At 52.4% G+C, this 17187-nt stretch overlaps 6 protein-coding genes across 6 annotated transcripts; 2 read left to right on the plus strand and 4 right to left on the minus strand.

Annotated features, from left to right (window-relative positions):
- Nucleotides 1-395: 395 nt before the first annotated feature.
- Nucleotides 396-2713, minus strand: cat1 (catalase catB; the record flags this gene model as incomplete). The annotated part of the gene is made up of 4 exons (XM_073714302.1): nucleotides 396-1484; nucleotides 1531-1695; nucleotides 1741-2382; nucleotides 2432-2713. The coding sequence occupies 4 exons, from the start codon at nucleotides 2711-2713 to the stop codon at nucleotides 396-398; spliced, it is 2178 nt and encodes a 725-aa protein (XP_073566041.1).
- A 1029-nt stretch (nucleotides 2714-3742) lies between these two features.
- On the minus strand, nucleotides 3743-7325 carry treA (alpha,alpha-trehalase treA). The gene is made up of 3 exons (XM_073708817.1): nucleotides 7116-7325; nucleotides 5331-7064; nucleotides 3743-5284 (listed from the first exon to the last, which is right to left on the minus strand). Exons 1-3 carry the CDS (start codon nucleotides 7125-7127, stop codon nucleotides 3866-3868), a joined length of 3165 nt encoding a protein of 1054 aa, XP_073566042.1. The 5' UTR covers nucleotides 7128-7325; the 3' UTR covers nucleotides 3743-3865.
- A 1372-nt stretch (nucleotides 7326-8697) lies between these two features.
- On the minus strand, nucleotides 8698-10332 carry BJY04DRAFT_147623 (putative proline oxidase Put1). Its single transcript, XM_073708816.1, has 2 exons — nucleotides 9689-10332; nucleotides 8698-9645 (listed from the first exon to the last, which is right to left on the minus strand). Exons 1-2 carry the CDS (start codon nucleotides 10234-10236, stop codon nucleotides 8823-8825), a joined length of 1371 nt encoding a protein of 456 aa, XP_073566043.1. The 5' UTR covers nucleotides 10237-10332; the 3' UTR covers nucleotides 8698-8822.
- On the minus strand, nucleotides 10247-10988 carry BJY04DRAFT_200402 (pyrroline-5-carboxylate reductase; the record flags this gene model as incomplete). The annotated part of the gene is made up of 1 exon (XM_073712916.1): nucleotides 10247-10988. A coding segment is annotated over exon 1 (514 nt), but the record flags the coding sequence as incomplete, so codon positions are not given.
- A 2766-nt stretch (nucleotides 10989-13754) lies between these two features.
- BJY04DRAFT_223314 (uncharacterized protein) lies at nucleotides 13755-15088 on the plus strand (the record flags this gene model as incomplete). Its single annotated transcript, XM_073717657.1, has 5 exons — nucleotides 13755-13938; nucleotides 13991-14010; nucleotides 14057-14161; nucleotides 14223-14608; nucleotides 14686-15088. 5 exons carry the CDS (start codon nucleotides 13755-13757, stop codon nucleotides 15086-15088), a joined length of 1098 nt encoding a protein of 365 aa, XP_073566045.1.
- Nucleotides 15089-15203: 115 nt separating this feature from the next.
- BJY04DRAFT_147745 (ketopantoate reductase family protein) lies at nucleotides 15204-16781 on the plus strand. Its single transcript, XM_073708818.1, has 2 exons — nucleotides 15204-15771; nucleotides 15837-16781. The coding sequence occupies exons 1-2, from the start codon at nucleotides 15570-15572 to the stop codon at nucleotides 16520-16522; spliced, it is 888 nt and encodes a 295-aa protein (XP_073566046.1). The 5' UTR covers nucleotides 15204-15569; the 3' UTR covers nucleotides 16523-16781.
- The last annotated feature ends 406 nt before the right edge of the window (nucleotides 16782-17187 follow it).

The raw sequence follows: 17187 nt of genomic DNA on the forward strand, positions 1-17187 counted from the left end.
CGTTTCTGCATACTACTCTATCAGTAGTCACACCCACCAGATAGTTACGTACGATACGATACACGCAAGAAAAGAAAATATCAAGGAAGACGGAAGGGAGAACAGCGCACCTGCAGCCACGCTGGATGAGGTAGTGTGGGCTGGCAATATCTAATCGATATCGCTAGGTAGGATACTCTACGGTGCGGTACACAGGGCTGTGGTACTAGTGCTTTGCTTTGTTGAGGCATAGGTGTTTGAGACGAGGTAAAAAAATGAAAAACGAATAAAAGATATATATTACTTCCCCTCCACCCTGAGGGGTGTCTACTCTAGAGTCTAGGAAGAGTGATTCCTAAGGTTGTTAATCTGTCATACAAGTCATGTCATCACTCCCTCTCATCATCACCAGTCCCTTACTCCTGCTGCTGCTGCTCGGCCTCATCCAAGACAAACCTCTCAACGAACCGCCAAACCGTCAAACCCTCCTCAACATCACCGACAAAATCCTCAGTGACGCTCTCAGCAGTAAAGACACCCTCACCCTGCTCAATGCCGACGGTCTCAAGCGCCGCACTAGCACTGCCAATGGCACCAACAGCCTTTCCGAACCGGAAAGCATCGATAAGAATCTGAGCAGGCCGACCAGCCGGGTAAAGCGTCGAAGACGCAGACGTCACCTTAGAAGAAAACAAATCCTCAGCGCCAGGGGCGACAACAACGGCATCGAACTGGATCGCGTCGGAGGCGGAGTAAGTCTGGTTAACGCCGTTGGTCAACCGTTCCGCGACGACAACGACATCGACACCGGAATCCGCGAGGCTGGAGCGCAGGGAAGCAGCGGCGGAGACGGAGGTCTCGGCGTTGACGGAGGCGAGGACGCCGACCTTGAGACCGGCGAGGGATTGTAGTCTGTTGCCGAAGGTGCCGACGTCAGCGGTTGTGTTGTCGTGGTAGTAGGTTGGGTCGGGCTGGGGTTCTTCGACGCCGACGGCACGGGCGACGCGGCGGGCGAGGTCGTTGGAGATGCGGTTGAGCTGGATGATGACGTTTTGCTTGACGACGTCGGATTTGAGGTTGGCGTTTTCGAAGCGGATGGCGTTGACGATGAATTGTTGTTCAGCTGGAACGAGGGAGTTGTAGAAGAGGCGGGGCTGGGACCAGACGTCGTCGAAGGTCGAGCTAAGCGCGCGGACGAGGTTGCCAGAGGCGGTGCGGTCGGGGGCCGTAAAGAAGCCGCGGCCGTCGGTGCGGTTGGCTTGCTTGGGGGAGCCGCTGTTCAGGGTGTTGGGGCTGTAGGCGTTAGGGTTGAGCGGGATGAACATCTGGCCTGCGCCGTCGCGGTTGTTGTTGTGGACGGGGACGCGGGGCTGGTTGATGGGGAGTTGCTCGAAGTTGGGGCCGCCGTTGCGGTTGAGCTGGGTGTCGAGGTAGGAGAAGAGACGGCCTTGGAGGAGGGGGTCTTCGGTGAAGTCGACGCCGCGGACGATGTGGCCGGGTTGGAACTGATATTGTTAGAGAGTATACTAAGGGACGGTGAAGCTAACATACCATGACCTGCTCAGTCTCGGCAAAGTAGTTGCGGGGGTTGCGGTTGAGAGTCATCTTGCCGAGCTTGGTCAAGGGGACGAGCTCCTCGGGAACGATCTTGGTAGGGTCGAAGAGATCGAAGCCGAAGCGGAGCTGGTCCTCTTCGTCCATGATTTGAACAGCGAGCTAATCAGTTAGCATCGTTCAGTAATAACGCACGGCAGTACATACCTCCCACTCAGGGAATCGACCAGCCTCAATCGACTCAAACAGATCCTGACGCATGTAGTCGGGGTTCTTGCCAGAAATCTGTTGCGCCTCCTCCCAGACCAAACTAGCTTTACCAGTAAGAGTCTTCCAGTGGAACTTGACAAGCTTCGAGTCGCCCTGATCAGTGACAAAGCGGAAGGTGTGCACACCGAAACCATCCATGTGACGGAACGAACGAGGAATACCGTGACCAGACATAGCCCAAAGCAGGGTATGCAGAGTGCTAGGCTGCTGGCTGAAGAAGTCCCAAGCGGCATCGTGGGCAGTAGCAGCCTGAGGAATCTCACTGGCTCCGTGAGGCTTGACGGCGTGAATCAGGTCCGGGAAGCGGATGGCATCCTGGATAAAGAAGACAGGAATGTTATTACCGACGATATCGAAGTTGCCTTCGTCGGTATAGAAGCGGGTAGCAAACCCGTGGACATCACGAGCCAGGTCGGAACTACCGCGGCTACCAGCGACGGTTGAGAAGCGGAGGAAAACAGGCGTCTCCTTGGCCTTGCTAGCCAGGAAAGAGGCAGCGGTGATGTTGGACCAGTCGCCATAAGAGGTGAAGACACCATGAGCACCAGCGCCACGGGCGTGGACAGCACGCTCAGGGACCTATGCATGTTATGCTGGTGTAACCTAGAAGATATTCCGGAAAACTCACCCGCTCGTGATCAAACCGTTGAATCTTCTGTCGGAAAATAAAATCCTCCAACAGCGTAGATCCTCGCTCACCAGCCTTGAGACTGTTCTGATCCTCAATCGGCCCGCCTACATCGGAAGTCAAGTAGGCGTCAGAGTCATCGAGGTAGTACTCGGAGAGAAACTCCTCGGTAGCCTCCGTCGCATCCGGGTTGGTGTCACGACGGCCCAGCTCGCCAGTCATGTAAGGACAAACGGCATTGGCAACGCCAACGAGGCCGACGAGGCCGATGGCAGCTCGCATTGTGACAGTGAGTAAATAAAAATGGAGACGAAAGGGTAAAGCAGATAAGAACGGACGAGGAAGCTGCAGGGCAAGCTAAGCTGTCACGGCAGACCGACAGCAGCGGGAGGGTATTTATACATCTGCCGATCAGAGCAAGTTGCAGCTGCAGGAACATGATGGATCATGGCAGTCCCACTGGGGTATCACCTCAGCAGCTCAGCTTATTTCAGCAACAAGGTCTGGAAGGCGCTGCCAATGGGAGAGCCATACGTCAGTGCCGGGAGAGGGAAGAGGGCTCGGGGCTCTGACTTCGTGTGGTTAAGGTGCTGCATGCCGAGCAGACGATCCTCTTGGCCATCAGTAATTGTGGTCTGATTACTGGCGGGGAGCAAGGTTGTTTGTATAGCGAGGTCGAGGCCGATGTGCTTGGTAATGGAGTCATTCTGGACTGGGTGGAGATGGCCATTGGCTGTCTTGGCGTCTCACCAACATTCTCGCGACTATTGGTGTGATGGGCGTGATTGTGTGACGCCAATTGCTGTTGTTCTATTTTAAATTCCAACTGCGCGCCTGTCGTCTTACGATCCTGGCAGCTGGAGCTGATGCTACTGCTCTGCTCACTGCTGTGCTGCGGATGTCCTCCGAATCTCACCCGGGCCGGCCGCCTGATTCCAACGGTCTGGAGTATCTACGAATGAGAGTAACAGTCAGGCAGACGAACGCAACCCAAATCTCACCAAGGATCCGATCTGCGCCTTGTTTTGTCTCTGTTGCTTTGACCGTCTCCCATAAACGAGCTGAGGCGGCTTGCGATTGATCGCCATGGGGCTTATTTCCGCGAGAGGGAGACTGAGGGAGTGACGGAGTGACGGAGTTTCCCCGGGAAAACTGGGGAAGTGCTCCTGCTTGTTTGAGCATAGTCATGGCTCAATCGACTCAATCGACTCGTTCTTATTACAAAGGTTGACGGCCGCTGCTTCATTTCGCTTATCCTGAAGATTCAAGAATCGCACCCCCCGCTGGAACGCGGCCCACCGGGTGGACCACAGGATGAATAACATTTGAATACGGCCACCACACTTAAAGGTCGTTAAAGTCTAAAGAATCAAATCTTATTAATGCTCATCATTATCATCAGAATACATGTAGAGTACAGCATTTCTTAGATCTTCAGAGAGCACGTAACGGAACTCGCTGGATGCGTCGCTGCCCCCTGGCCGAATTTGGACCGAGGATCGCCCATTCGGCAACGGTCGCACCCACTCCCTGCTCGCCATCCGCAATGGCCTGGTTCCCTGAGATTACTAACGTCGCGTACCGAGAAACTGGAACTGATCGAATTAATTCGATCGTTGTCGAGTTTCCAACTGGAGTCTTGATCTCGTTCAAGTCGCTCGCTTCCTCGTCGTACGGCTCCGACTGTTCGATGCTGGTGAGGTTCGCCACAATTCGGACGTTCGGGCCGGGAGAAGCCAACACCGACACGGGGTCACTCAAAGGCTCATCGTGGAAGATAACCGAAGCATTCACAGGCGGTGCTTGCGCCCATTCGAAGTGGAAGCCAGCCGCCTGGGTGAGCGCTCGGTCCATTGTCACGCCCACGTCCAGAGTCACTGCGCTCGCATTGGATGAGCTTGGCTGCCACTTGGTGGATGTTGCTCCGTCAACAATCGAAATTGGAAACTGGCCTTGCTCGAAATCGTCGGTAGAAAAGACAGGGCTGCATTGGACAAGGTTGCCTTCAATTGTATTTACCGTTCCGATCTGTCGGTTGCGGACAGTAAGGGGCCCCTGCACCGGAAGCCGGTACAACGTTGCATTGTCAGCCAGGCCAACATACAGCGGGATTGAAGCGTTGGCAAATCGTGGATCAGCAGTTTCTAATGGCTCGGTCTGAGTGGAGCGCTGGATAATGGTGTGCGTATAATTGGACTGCGCCGAGATGGGGTATCCACGCCAGTAGAACGTTCGGTACTTCACGTACGGAACCTGAGGAGGAAGGTTGGGCTCAATATGAATTGCATCGTCGGGAAGAAGCCGAAGTCCGAGGTAGCCAAAGAGGACAACCTGGTTGGCACCACCATGACCAGTCAGGAATGGATACGCTGGGTGAGTACCGCCGTTGATGCTGGCGTTATCAAGCATCTGTTCAGACAGTTGGAAGAAGGGTGCACGCGCGTACGGAGCGTACGAGTATTGGTGGTAGGTATACGCAGAGCATCCGGAAGGAGAAACGGCGCCGGCGACAATCGAGAAGATGGCCCAGGTCATTGCAGGTCCGTCAGCAGACTGCCGGTTTGCATAATAGTCAAGGTCAGTAAGCGCGGTCTCGGCCGTGTAGTTGTCGTAAACAAGAGGGTATGTGACAAGCACGATATCGGCTTGCTTGACGGCTGCAGTTCCGTTCATAGTTGTGTATTCCAGCGTCACTCCATTCTCCCTCAACATGAGTACGTTGTCCGAGATGTCAGTCCACGTCTCGTTGGGTTCCTCCCCGAACTGCTCCCGGAAGAGATTGGCGTACTGAAGGGTTTCGGAAATCATGGGCATGGTAAAACCCCCAGCGTCAATGTGGTTGGCGTATTCGTCCTATACAGTTAGCAGCGTAACACTAAGACAAGGGTGAGAATCTTACAGGATCAGTCATGTTGGTCAACGTCCAGTAGCTTCCATTGCGCTCGACAATGTTTCCGTACAAAGTCGCCACCGAGTCATAAATCGGGAAATGCTTCTCGCGGAAAGTATCGGTGTCGCCGGTTGTCACCCACTGGTAAATCAGCGACAACCCAATATCGCCATTGAGATGATACTGATAATCCCAGCAGGCTCCGGTGCCTGTGCAGTTGCCGAAGCGACCACTCGTCCATGGGTAAATAGCAGCTTCTGGCTGGACATAGGTCTGGTTCTTAGAGCCGGTGTAAATAGTTTCAATGTTCTTTTGTGCTTGTGGGTACATGTTCGTGCGGTAGTTGGTAACTGCCTGAGCGGCCTCGGGATGAGAAGCAACCAGTCCAGGCTGCATCCATACATCAGCATCCCAAAAGATCATACCCGCGTATGAATCCGAGACCAAACCGCCCACAGACAAGCTATGCTGGTTGAGGGGTGCGTCGGATGCCAGGCGAATAGCATTCTTGCCAACTGTGTTTTGCAGCAGGTAATATGTGTTGGTGACAGCGATGATAGCAGAGTCAATGATGTTCTGATCGTCCGGCAACCGGCCTGTTGTCGGATTCGTGAAGCGATCGACAGAGTCCTCGTGCAGAATCGTTGCCCATTCTTCGACATGCGATTTGAGAGAGCGATGGTAGCCACCTGCCAATGCTTCAGACGCCGCTTGCTTGGCGGTGGCTTGGGGATCGGAAAAGGCGTCAGTAGAAGCAGCACCAACAAACTTGGTTAGGCGGACTTTCTCGTCGGCAACAAAGTTGACATCGAACGATTGCGCAATTGAGGACTCGTTTGTGCTAACATACTCTTTGTCGGTAACCCGTCTACCAGAGGACAAATCAAGATGCTCTGACCCTGTCACATTCGCGTAGAAGTACGCAGCGACGTCTGGGATTCCCCATGGTCGGACAGCCGAGAATATAGCGCCATCGTCCTCTCCAGACTCAACAAAGTCAGTTCGCACTGCGGAATATCCATCGAGGACATTCACGATAGAGCCCTGACCATCCTGCGATGGGGTGATCTCCAACTCGACCACGGCATGATTGACCTGGAGCTTGTTTGCGAAGATGCGGTAGCAAATGTCAAAAGAGCCCTTGTCGCCGGATGGGGTCCATGTGTACGACCACGACAGAACGCCCGATTTAAAATCGTAACTAGATTGAAAGTCGCTGATAGTTCGGTTGTCCACTGTGGAGTCGAGAAAGTCCTGGCCTCCGAGGTCTAAGATCAGACCACTCCAATGAGGTACACCGCTGATCACGCTTTCTCCTCCATACTGATTGATCCAGGGAAAGTTGGAACCGTTCGTTTCTGCTTGCAAATCGTAGAACCCGGCAATTGTGGCGAAAGACTGCCGGCGGGAGTATAGCGGCCAACCGTTGATCACATCATCGGCAACAGGTAGATCAAGTTCAAAAAATGGGCCAACGCTCGACACACTGATACCAATGTAACCGTTTGCGACTGATCCACGCGACTGGTAGTGTCCTTGATCAAGAGTATCTGTTGTCAAGATCCACTGATCCTCATCCCAAGTCACTCCGGGAAACAATGTTTCGTAGGTGTTGTTTGAACTGCCAGCGTTGCCTCCATCGTGTCGTCTCAGGCCATTCGCGACACGCGCATTATGTTTATTGGGAAGGCTATTACCTTCGGCAGGGAGCTGAAGTAGTAGCGGAAGCCACGAGGAGATGTGCTAGTCGATGGTTAGCATTCAAATCGCAACAAAGCAGGATGAAAGACTTACTTGGAAGCGCATCTTGGGCGTCTCCCCTAACAAGCAAGATTATGAAAAAGAAAAAAAATTTTCAACCGTTGACAGAACGACAAGGGGCGTAAAATTTATGTTACTGTCGCGCACTGACAGTGGCAATGATTTTCTTGCTTCTCCATCTTCGTATCCAAGATCAGCAAATAGGGCGAAGATCGCTGAGCGCTGACGGAGGCCCAGCATCTCCTCCCCGCTAAATTTGGAGAAACCAGAACCTGAGTCCACACCGACGCGACATCAGTAGGTTCAATTTTCAACCGCCATCTGACAGCGGAGATTACCTCAGCCACAGAAACAAGAGTCAAACGATGATTGGGAGGTAGAAATTCGAACGACCATGCGAGAGACAGCCTTTGTGCATCATAATCTGGTTGCCCGAAGCCCATGACGTCGATGCCGAAGGCATCGCTCTGGCCGGAACTGGCAGATCAACAAGGAACGTTACAGCTGGTGGAGCTGGACTTGGAAAAACTGGAAGGCAGACACGTTCCACAATTAGCCCGGTATTTCTGCGAAGGTCGGACTCACCCCGAGATCACTGGAGTGACATTGAGCTTCATCTAGAATCTGGGGTCAGACTCACCCGCTCAATAAATATATAAGCCAAGTCGTACGGCAGAAATCAAAGAGGCAAGGGCAGTGCGCTGGCTGGTTCTTGGCAGTAGTTAGGGAAGATACACATATCGACAAGTTGAGAATGTGAAGTAGGCGAGAGCTTGTCTGCAGTCCGGAGCGAGTAGACAGAGATGAATGATGGTGATGGTGAAAGCTTCACAGTTCAGAGCTGGAGTGGACCTTAAGGAGTGGAAGGAGTCTATTGGCCTTAGGCACCGATGAGGCGTGATCGCCTTATAGCGGGGAGTAAACATCAGCCTCTGCCTCACTGTTCACACCACGCTTAGTTCTGCCCAGCATTGGTCTGCCTGTCTCATTGCTCTTACTCGCGAGAACCACACCATACGCTAACTATCTGAACCCTGCCGGTCATTACATTGGAGTAACCCCAGCGCCGAACCGCTCACACCAAGACGCGATGGGCAAACCGTCTCCTCTTGGTCGGCATCTACCAGCCCCGCTACGGCAACTTCCGACACTGGGCTCTCCATCTTCATACCGACTTTGAGGATCTCATATACGAGGTTGATGGAGAGCATCCATCGTTCAGAAAAACTACAATCCACGGAAAGCCAACTGACATGCCATCCCTTATCGAATCGCTTTACGTCAGCGAGATCGGAATACCAGACATTGCAAGCGTGAAACGCATTGTCGAAGAAGCGATCGTGGAGAACGAGACACTTGAGTGGGACTGCCAGGATTACGTGTTGGAAATACTAGAGACGTGTGAGCAGGAGGCTATACTGGAGGACGATGACCCTGACTACGCAGAGGTCAAGGGAATCTTACGCGAGAAACAAGGCCCAATGCTGTGACAGCAAGTTACCCAGGTTATAGGTCAATCCAACGCAGCCAAGAAGTTTCTGTGAAGTACTTCTCCTGCTGGCACGAGTATGACATTGCAAAATTACAAACTGACAGGGTTCTCCGCATTGAATAGTGATATCACGCGGTCCGTCTCGCTGTTCGCATGATATGATTTGCGGGGTATTGCATAACATTTTAGCAAGGAAGTGCTTGATCAAACTATCCGTGCGCGCAAATGACATGATTTAACTGCTAGATCTAATGGCCTGTCCACCCAAGGCGCCTCCATGCCTCTCTCCTCAATGCAATCGCCGTGTGGCGTGTTCGTTCCATAGCAGATTGGTTTTCAATCGCTCTACGCAGGAGAAAGTGTAGACACTCCTCCAGCGAGCCCCAGGCCAGACACTTAAAGACCCCTGGCAGTGCAGTTTGCTCGTCCGACCCCTTACTTGAAGCGTTATAAGCCAACAACTCGCAGCTTACCTCATCTGCCATCCCCTGCAGCTGCACCACCTCGACTGGAATTGTCGGGAGCCTGTTCTGCATCCGGTGCCGCGACAGCGAATAGGCTTTTCGAACGCTTTCCGCGTTATGCGTCGCGACAAACAAGCGGACGTGGGGAAATGCGTGGGCCGAGGGTTCATCTGCAGGATACTGGCGCGTGAGCAGAAACTGCACAATATGGTTGTAGTTGGCATCTGTCTCCTCTTTGGTGTCGTGGATCCGTGAGCGATAGTCGTGGGCGATGTACGCGCCTCGAACCAGCTTGATGCCGAGCGTCCATCCTTCAGCTGAGGCAAGAGTAAGGTGTCGGCTTACGTTCTGTGCTGATGATTTGAGATACGCCTGGATAGTGTTGAGTACCACCACGTTCCCGTCGCGATTGAACTGTCTCATCAGGTCTATCGTCCAGTCGTCAATAGCTTGCTGAAATATCTGTTGCTCCGCATCGATCCACAGCCGTGAGCCTTGCGCCGCCGCTACCGCACAGATCTCTGTGATGGCCGCCTGAATGCGCGGTGGTGGGACGTGATCGCCCCGAGCGAGTGCCTCAACCGCAGCTGGACCCGCTCCCGTGAACCTATGATGTTAGCAGCGGCCGTGTTCAAACTTGCAGGACTCACTTAACGCTCAGGTAGTCTCCCGCTCCGATCATTTTGAGTGTGCGCAGGTTTCCTTCTTTCCACTCGTCCACTGCATAGTCTAGTACTTCTGGTTCAATCTTTGCCGCTGCAGCCGGGTTTAGGACATCTATCTTCGCAACGGACTCCCGCGCATACCCAAGGATTACTCCTTTGAAGCCAAGCGCCTTCATCTTTTGCACCGAGTGCCGAACCTCTACTTCGTTCTCTCCGGCGCAAAAGTGGTTGTAGATGGTTGTTCGCAAAAGGTAGCGAGTGAGCGCATTCCTGGACGGATGAAACAACGAGGATTTTGAGTCGATCACATACTTCAGCACCGCTAATGAAGGCTTCAGTAGTGGCGACGACATCACCGAGGTGAATAAAACAGAGTAGATAAGGCTCTTCGTTGGCAGAACCGAAAGCGGAGACTTTGCCGCGGAGAAGCCGTGTAGTAATGGTCCATGCTGTGTAGTTGGCGAGCTACACAGGAGCTTGGGGCTTGTAGAAAAGCGTCTTGGGCTTCTTGGCCAGAAGGCTTTTTGTTTCATTGCGCTGACTTGGTAGCTGAACAGACAGGGCCGATGCGACGCTATTTATCTCCAAATGAGGGGTTATGCTAACTAAGCCACCTGCACCTACACCTACATACACGACCCCAATATGCAACTATTGCCCCTCACATGATCCATTGCTTTACATTAGAACGCATTCCTTGGAGGCGGACCCGTTGACCTCTTTTTCATGAGCCGACCTTTCTTTCTCAAATCTCAGATCAGAGCTCTGTGTTTCGAGACTGTGCATATGGTAGAGGACGGCAGTCAGCTTGTTATAAAACAGCCCCCGGCCTGCGCCTCTATTCGTTATGCTCTCCAATACCTCATCCACATAATGGTTCGAGCTGATAGTCAGGAATCGCACCGTGCGCGGATCATAGCCCGCTCGCATCATTGCAAGCAGTCCCTCCAACATGTCTGCCTCTAGCTCTAGAGTCTGTCCATGAAGCCGATTGATCTCAGCTGCGACATATATTCCGTCGAGTACGTTTGCAATCATGGCCATCGACAATTCAGTCATCAAAGATCCGCTGGCAAAGGAGTATCTCGAAAGATACTTGACCTTTCCAACGAGACCGAGTACCCAATCTAGGATGGCTTTCGCATCCTGCGGGACGTGCTCAGCCTCTTCGACGACCGTTAGAGCTTTGCACACCATGGAAGCAGCATTAGTGGTCGCCCTGACCACATACGGCAGTGGCACATCGTTATTGCCTCCTGTGTGACTTGACGAGATGTACTCCTGGATATGCTGAGCCGTCAATGCGGGCAGAAAACTGATCACGAGTTTCTCTGCGAGGGCTTCGCCTACACCCTTTCCTCCCAGTATCTCTTTCGCATCGCACGGTAAGCAAGCCAACACAACAACATCCGCCTCCTTCATGCCTCTTCTATATTTCTTAACGTAAATGGTGGCATTCCCTCCATCCTCTTCAGCGCGGACATGAGCTCGTTCGGCTTGTTCCTCGCATTCAACCACGAATAGGAGATGAACGGATTTCACGAGAGCCGTGTCGGGGCTTAGTCGCTCGCGGAGGGCGCGAATGATGCCTGTTTGCAGTGAATAGTCTTTCTTGTGTTAGTATGGTATCGAAGACAGTCCGAGGGTCGACATACGCCAACCTACGATGGCTATTGTTAGAGGGTCAGTTTCATCGCTGTTATTTTTCGTTGGAGTGTTTGCGAAGACAGATGCTAGTGAGATGATGCTCAACTTGAGAGAGGGAGTGGACGAGTTGTTGGGTGAAGGGAGGAAGCGAGGAGTTGAAGTGAGAGGGGAAGCAGAAGAAACACAAAACACAACACAATGCAGCAGCCATGGAAACAACGCTCCCATCGACCAACCCACAACCTTCAGAGAATCTCCTCAATCAGGAGCCCTCTGAGTACCAGAACAAAGAGTTCTGGATTCAGGTGATATTTTCTCGCTAACAGTCGTCCCGACCCGCACCAAACTCTCGCGGCATTATGGACATTGCTACTAGCACTCGTTGTGGGTTACGCACCATTACTTGAGGAGGTAAAAGAAGCGGTAGAAGAACCAGGCTGGAAACCATCTTCTTCGTTCTCATTCTCAAGTTCGCAACAGGCCAAACAAATTACCCGCATGCATCAAGCATTCGATGGAAAGTCCCGAATTGGTCGATCCTGCGAGGCTGAAGATGGATCTCCGCTGCTAGCTCTCGGCCTTGGTCCATGCAGGAACCGTTCTACTAGGAAGGCGATCAGTGCCTGATCTGGAGGAACCAATATTGAACAGAGATTGAATATCCTGTGGACCGGGGCTATTCCCTGGCCGCAATTCCATTATCTGCTCACATTTCATGGCAGTGAGTCACTGCAACCTTGAACGCTGGTCGTGTCTATCTCTATCCAGTTGTTCTACCTTTCCACTTGATAGCCCTGCTAGAATCTGCCCATTTGTTCTTTTCTCTTCTTTGCAAATTGTACTTTCAATCACCCGTTGACGCTGCATGTGTGCTCCCACGAAGCGCCGAATATCACAGCGAACGAGTTTCGTTGAGCTGCTCTCCCGAGAAAACTCCGACAGCTGTGACTAGCATGACTAGATTCCACCTCTTCTCTCGTCTACCCCCTGAGCTTCGCGCTGGCATTTGGGAGTTGACAGTTGAACCGCGTATAGTCGAGATACACCTTAAACAGACCAAGGGCTTCAGAAAATTGCACATACCGGCGTTACTGCACGCGCTCCATGAATCCCGGACCCAGGGATTGTATTGACAGTGCTTCAATTCCAGCGGTTGCGACCCGCGCTATGTCTGGATAAACCCAGCCCTTGACACAATCTCACTTGGGCCCACGGATCTTGCAACCCTGGCGCCTGCCGAGACGTGTTATCTATTTCTCGGATCATGGGTTGATATACGACAAATTCGGATGACAGACCCGTTCTTGGCACGAGGACATACATATTGTTGCTCAAAGATAAACCCTTCGCCAAGCTCCGTTCCCAGCCGATCATAGAAGCATTTCATCTGCCACCTACGATAAGATATTCCCTGGGCTCTGCTCCGCTTATACGACTGAAAGACGCCCATGCCATCCTTAATACCGGCTTTGCCCTCGAAATCACAAGCAGCGCTACTAACAACAACGCATCAACATCCACAATACTTCTGATTTAACTCCGAGCTCGCCATGCCTCAATCGTCTGGACACTGTGTGGATCTTGGAAGGCGTTGACAGGTCATGTGAGGAAGAGGACATCCGTCCCAATCACAAGCAAGTGGGCAGGTGGCCATGGGACTGGGCTTAGAAAGGTGCGTATAAGCATCTAAGCTCGCAGGGCGTGATACCACGGCCGCACGGGAATGTCACTGACTTGATGACCAAGCCCTCCTCGAATGTCCACCCAATCCGAGAAATGTCTCCCCGCAATATAGAGACTACGGCGGCAAGGAAGATTGCGCGAATTGCAAGATCTAACAAGGCTGCGACCCGAAACAGATGGTGCACACATTGCTGCTTCCACGGGCTAGGGCAATACGACACGTCCTTGAGGCTCACACAAGGCTAGACCTCTCAATCTGCACAAGCCTCCATTTACTTTGGTATTGACACCGACCGAACATCGTACCATTACGTCTCGAGGTATTTGATTATTTGTCATTATGACAAGGATTGCGAAGGGACTGATTGGTACAGTGTTTAGGATCACCGCCGATATTATCAATATGAAGTACACAGCCAGACATTCATTGGTGAGCAGTCAGACGGCGAAGGGGCCGGATCGCAACTTAAGAGGCTGATTCTGGGCCCGGCCGCCGGTGGTAGCAGCGTAATGCCTCACATCGCCGAATTGGTGCAACCAGCATAGCCAATCAGGACCAGGATCTTACTTTAACCTGAACAAGACCCTTGTGATAGGCGTCAGCATGGAGTCGGCGGAACCCCAACAAGGCTGACTGCATTGAGTTTAAATATTGAGCGCGGTCCTCTGGGGAGTCCGGGGAGGGCTACTTAGGTACACCTCCTTGAGAGCAAAGACCACCATGAATCTTTCCGCCCCTGCCGCAAGTCCTCCGCCTGGACAAACCTCGAACTTCGATTCCCCTCCCAACTTGCGTGTCCTTGGTCTAGCGGGCTATCTGTTGGCTTTCATTCTGCCATCTGTATCCCTCGCTATGCGCATTTACACGAAGCTCGTTATCATTCGTCGATTCAATCTCTCTGACTGTGAGTACCATCCGGTGGACTGAAATTAAACATTCTACTAATTGCTACTCAGATTGCATGTGCATGGCTTGGGTATTCCTACTCAATCTTCAATTCCTGACTGTGGCTGATCATCTAGGCGCTATTAGTGGGGTGTATTTCAGTGGTTTGGCTGGCGAATGAGATATCCCCGGCCGTGGATCAGTGGAATCTTCGACTCGGGGACTTGATCGAAGTGCTCTATGTATGAGACTGAATCTGAGAGAAGCGCATCTCCACTTAATCAACTGACGAAGAGCCATCAGTACAACGGCATCTCATTCATCCTGTATAGCTCTTGCATCCTCCTCTTGAAGCTCTCCATCCTGCTTCAGTTCCTCGAGATATTCACCGTCGAGCACGACTGGTTCTTCTGGAGCTGTCAAGCTCTCATCTGGATTAACGGTGTCTACTACACCACGACCACCTTCCTAGCCATTTTCGCATGCCAGCCTGTCTCGAGGCTATGGCAATCCCGAGCAATTAACGGCTCATGCACAGTAGACACGACCATCCTAGTCGTCGCCGCGACCTGCGTCAACGCAATATCCGATGCAACCATCTTGACCCTCCCGCAGATCCACATTTGGAAGATGCACGCTCCGCTCCGCACGAAACTCCGAATTGCTGCTGCATTCTCGCTAGGATTTCTGTACGTCCCCCTCCCTCCGTTTCATACCCACCGATGTACCACCCACAGCACCTCTGACCACTGCCGTCCCATTCCAGAGCAACCGGCTTCTGTTTCCTCCGAATGGTCTTCGCAATCCACCTATTCAGCCACCCCAGGAACATGTCCTACTACGGCTGGTGGTCCGGCTTCCTCGGCGTCTTTGAAATCACCCTCGGGATGCTGGCGGGGTGTCTCCCGTCATGCATGAAATTCATCCGCACCTTGGCGCAACGAGTTGCGGCATGGAGGAAGAACAGAAAAAGACAGGACTCTTTGTCGCCTCTAGTCCCGGACTTGTCGCAGGAGAAGGGAAACCGGACATGCCCGCGCGGGCAGCTTAGAGATACAGATGCAGAGATAGGCCATGCCCACGCGGTCCGGGTGGAGCGTGATCAGTATCCGCTATCCTCGTTCTTGAGCATTTCAGTACTGTCGTTTGAGGATTCGCAGCTGCGCTGACACGTCTGACAGCCTTGTGAGTCGAGCAGTCCACTTCAGTTCAGGTAGGGATCCGGAGTTACGGGTGCGACTAGCATCGAGCGAATGGAGAAGTGAAGATTAGCAGCGTTGCTGGCCTTAGGATAGACAAAAAGGAGCAATATGGCGTGAATTGCCGTGTACGGTTAGGGTTAGATAAGGTGCAAAATACTGTATAGAGAGTCAAATCAGGGCTCGTATGAATAAAGCAGTCAATCGAGGAGCGGCAGTTCGAAAGATCCCAGATATTAGCTCGTCTAGAAAAGAATTGTCGAGAAAGCAAACAATGCTCGCCCACGCCTTCCTAAAACAAGTTGGAGTACCGAACCCCGCCATCTGCATCTTGATAAGCTTATCACCCCGTCAGCTTAAATAGCATCAACACCTGCTCGCCTGCCTTTCACGCCATCAGCTGCCCGGAGTTGTTCCCATCCAAACAAGCAAATACCCTCCGTCCGGCGTCATGCCCCCATCAACCCAAAAAGCAAACATCCTCCTCCTCGGCGCTGGCGGGGTCGGCACCATCGCCGCCCTCAACATCGAGTCTGGCGGTCTCGGCACAGTCACCGCCGTCCTACGCTCAAACTACACCGTCGTAACGGAGAAGGGATATACCATCGACAGCGTCGACCACGGGAAGCTAACCGGGTGGAGGCCGTCGAGGGGTACGCACGCCATCCCCCAAATCCACTTAAGAAGACTGAAGCAAAGCGGTACTAACCGTCTATAGTGGTGAACACGGTCCCAGACGTCTCCAAAGGAGGTCTCCAGCCATACGAGTACATCATCACAACGACGAAGAACTGCCCTGACATTGGTCCCCCACTGCCATCGCTAATCGCACCAGCCGTGACGCCGGGGTATACGGTCATCGTCATGGTGCAAAACGGACTTAATATCGAGAAGACGATGTTTGAGGCTTTTCCGTCGAATATTGTTCTCTCGGGTGTATCCATGATTGATTCCTTTGAGTCTCCTTTGGGGACGATTATCCAGGAGAGTCCTGATCGGTTATATCTTGGTGCCTTCGCGAACCCGACTTTCACTGAGGATAAAAGGCAAGCGGAGATTGACGCCGCGAAGCAGTTTATAACCATCTACGGCGCGTCAGGGCAGCCTGATATCATCTATGAAGAGAACGTCCCCTGGTCTCGATGGCGAAAGCTAGTATATAACGGGGTGTTGAACCCACTATGTGCGATATCCGGAATGGATAGTTCGAGGATTCGACTTGCGAACGGCGGGAGTGCGGTTGAGGGGTTGGTGAGGCCGGCTATGGGGGAGGTAGTGGCGGTGGCGAAGGCGCTGGGGCATGACTTGCCGGGGGATATCGTGGAGAGTATGCTGGAGTTGGATCCATTGGATTTGTATTTGAAGCCGAGTATGTTGGGGGATTGGGAGAAGGTGTGTTCTTAATCTTGTTTCTTTCCTTTTCCACTGCGTGTGTTGACAGGTGACAGGGAAACTTTATGGAAGTCGAGTATCTTGTCGGCGAGCCGGTTCGAGAGGCAGAGAGGCTGGGGATTCCGACGCCGCATTTGAAGTCGATTTATGAGATGGTGAAGCTTTTGCAGTGGAAGACTATGGAGGGGAGGGGGCTTGTTAGTGTGCCGCCGAGGAGGAGGGAGTAATCGAGGGATTGGGTGGCGTGCTTACACTGCAGTAATTTCTAGACCTCTCTTCGAATAGTAAAGTGCGATAGCTAAGACCAGTGAACTCGTGTGGTGTCTGCGCTCCCTTCAGATCTTCTCAAGATGGTGTGCGGCTGGTTGATCTCACCACATTTTTCCGTCTCCTGGTGTTGTGTTGCGGTTCACCTTCATCCGTGCAACTTGTATTATGATCAGAAAACTATTCTTTCTTCTATAACTGTGTTATGATTGTAAATCAAAATCGAAGAGATTGCAGTCTCCAATAAAAGGCAAAGGAAAGCCTACTTGGCGAGAAAAATTGAGATTATAATCGGACTGTGAAAGTAATTCAGGAGGAGAAATGGAGATGCCATGTTCATAGAGGTGAAACTATAAACACATTCTGTCCCCTGTCTTCCAGGCTTGGGGCTCATAAGTCCTTAAATCCTC

The sequence above is a fragment of the Aspergillus karnatakaensis genome (genome assembly GCF_047715665.1).
Source record: "Aspergillus karnatakaensis strain CBS 102800 unplaced genomic scaffold BJY04scaffold_70, whole genome shotgun sequence".
In the NCBI taxonomy this organism is placed as follows: Eukaryota; Fungi; Ascomycota; class Eurotiomycetes; order Eurotiales; family Aspergillaceae; genus Aspergillus; species Aspergillus karnatakaensis.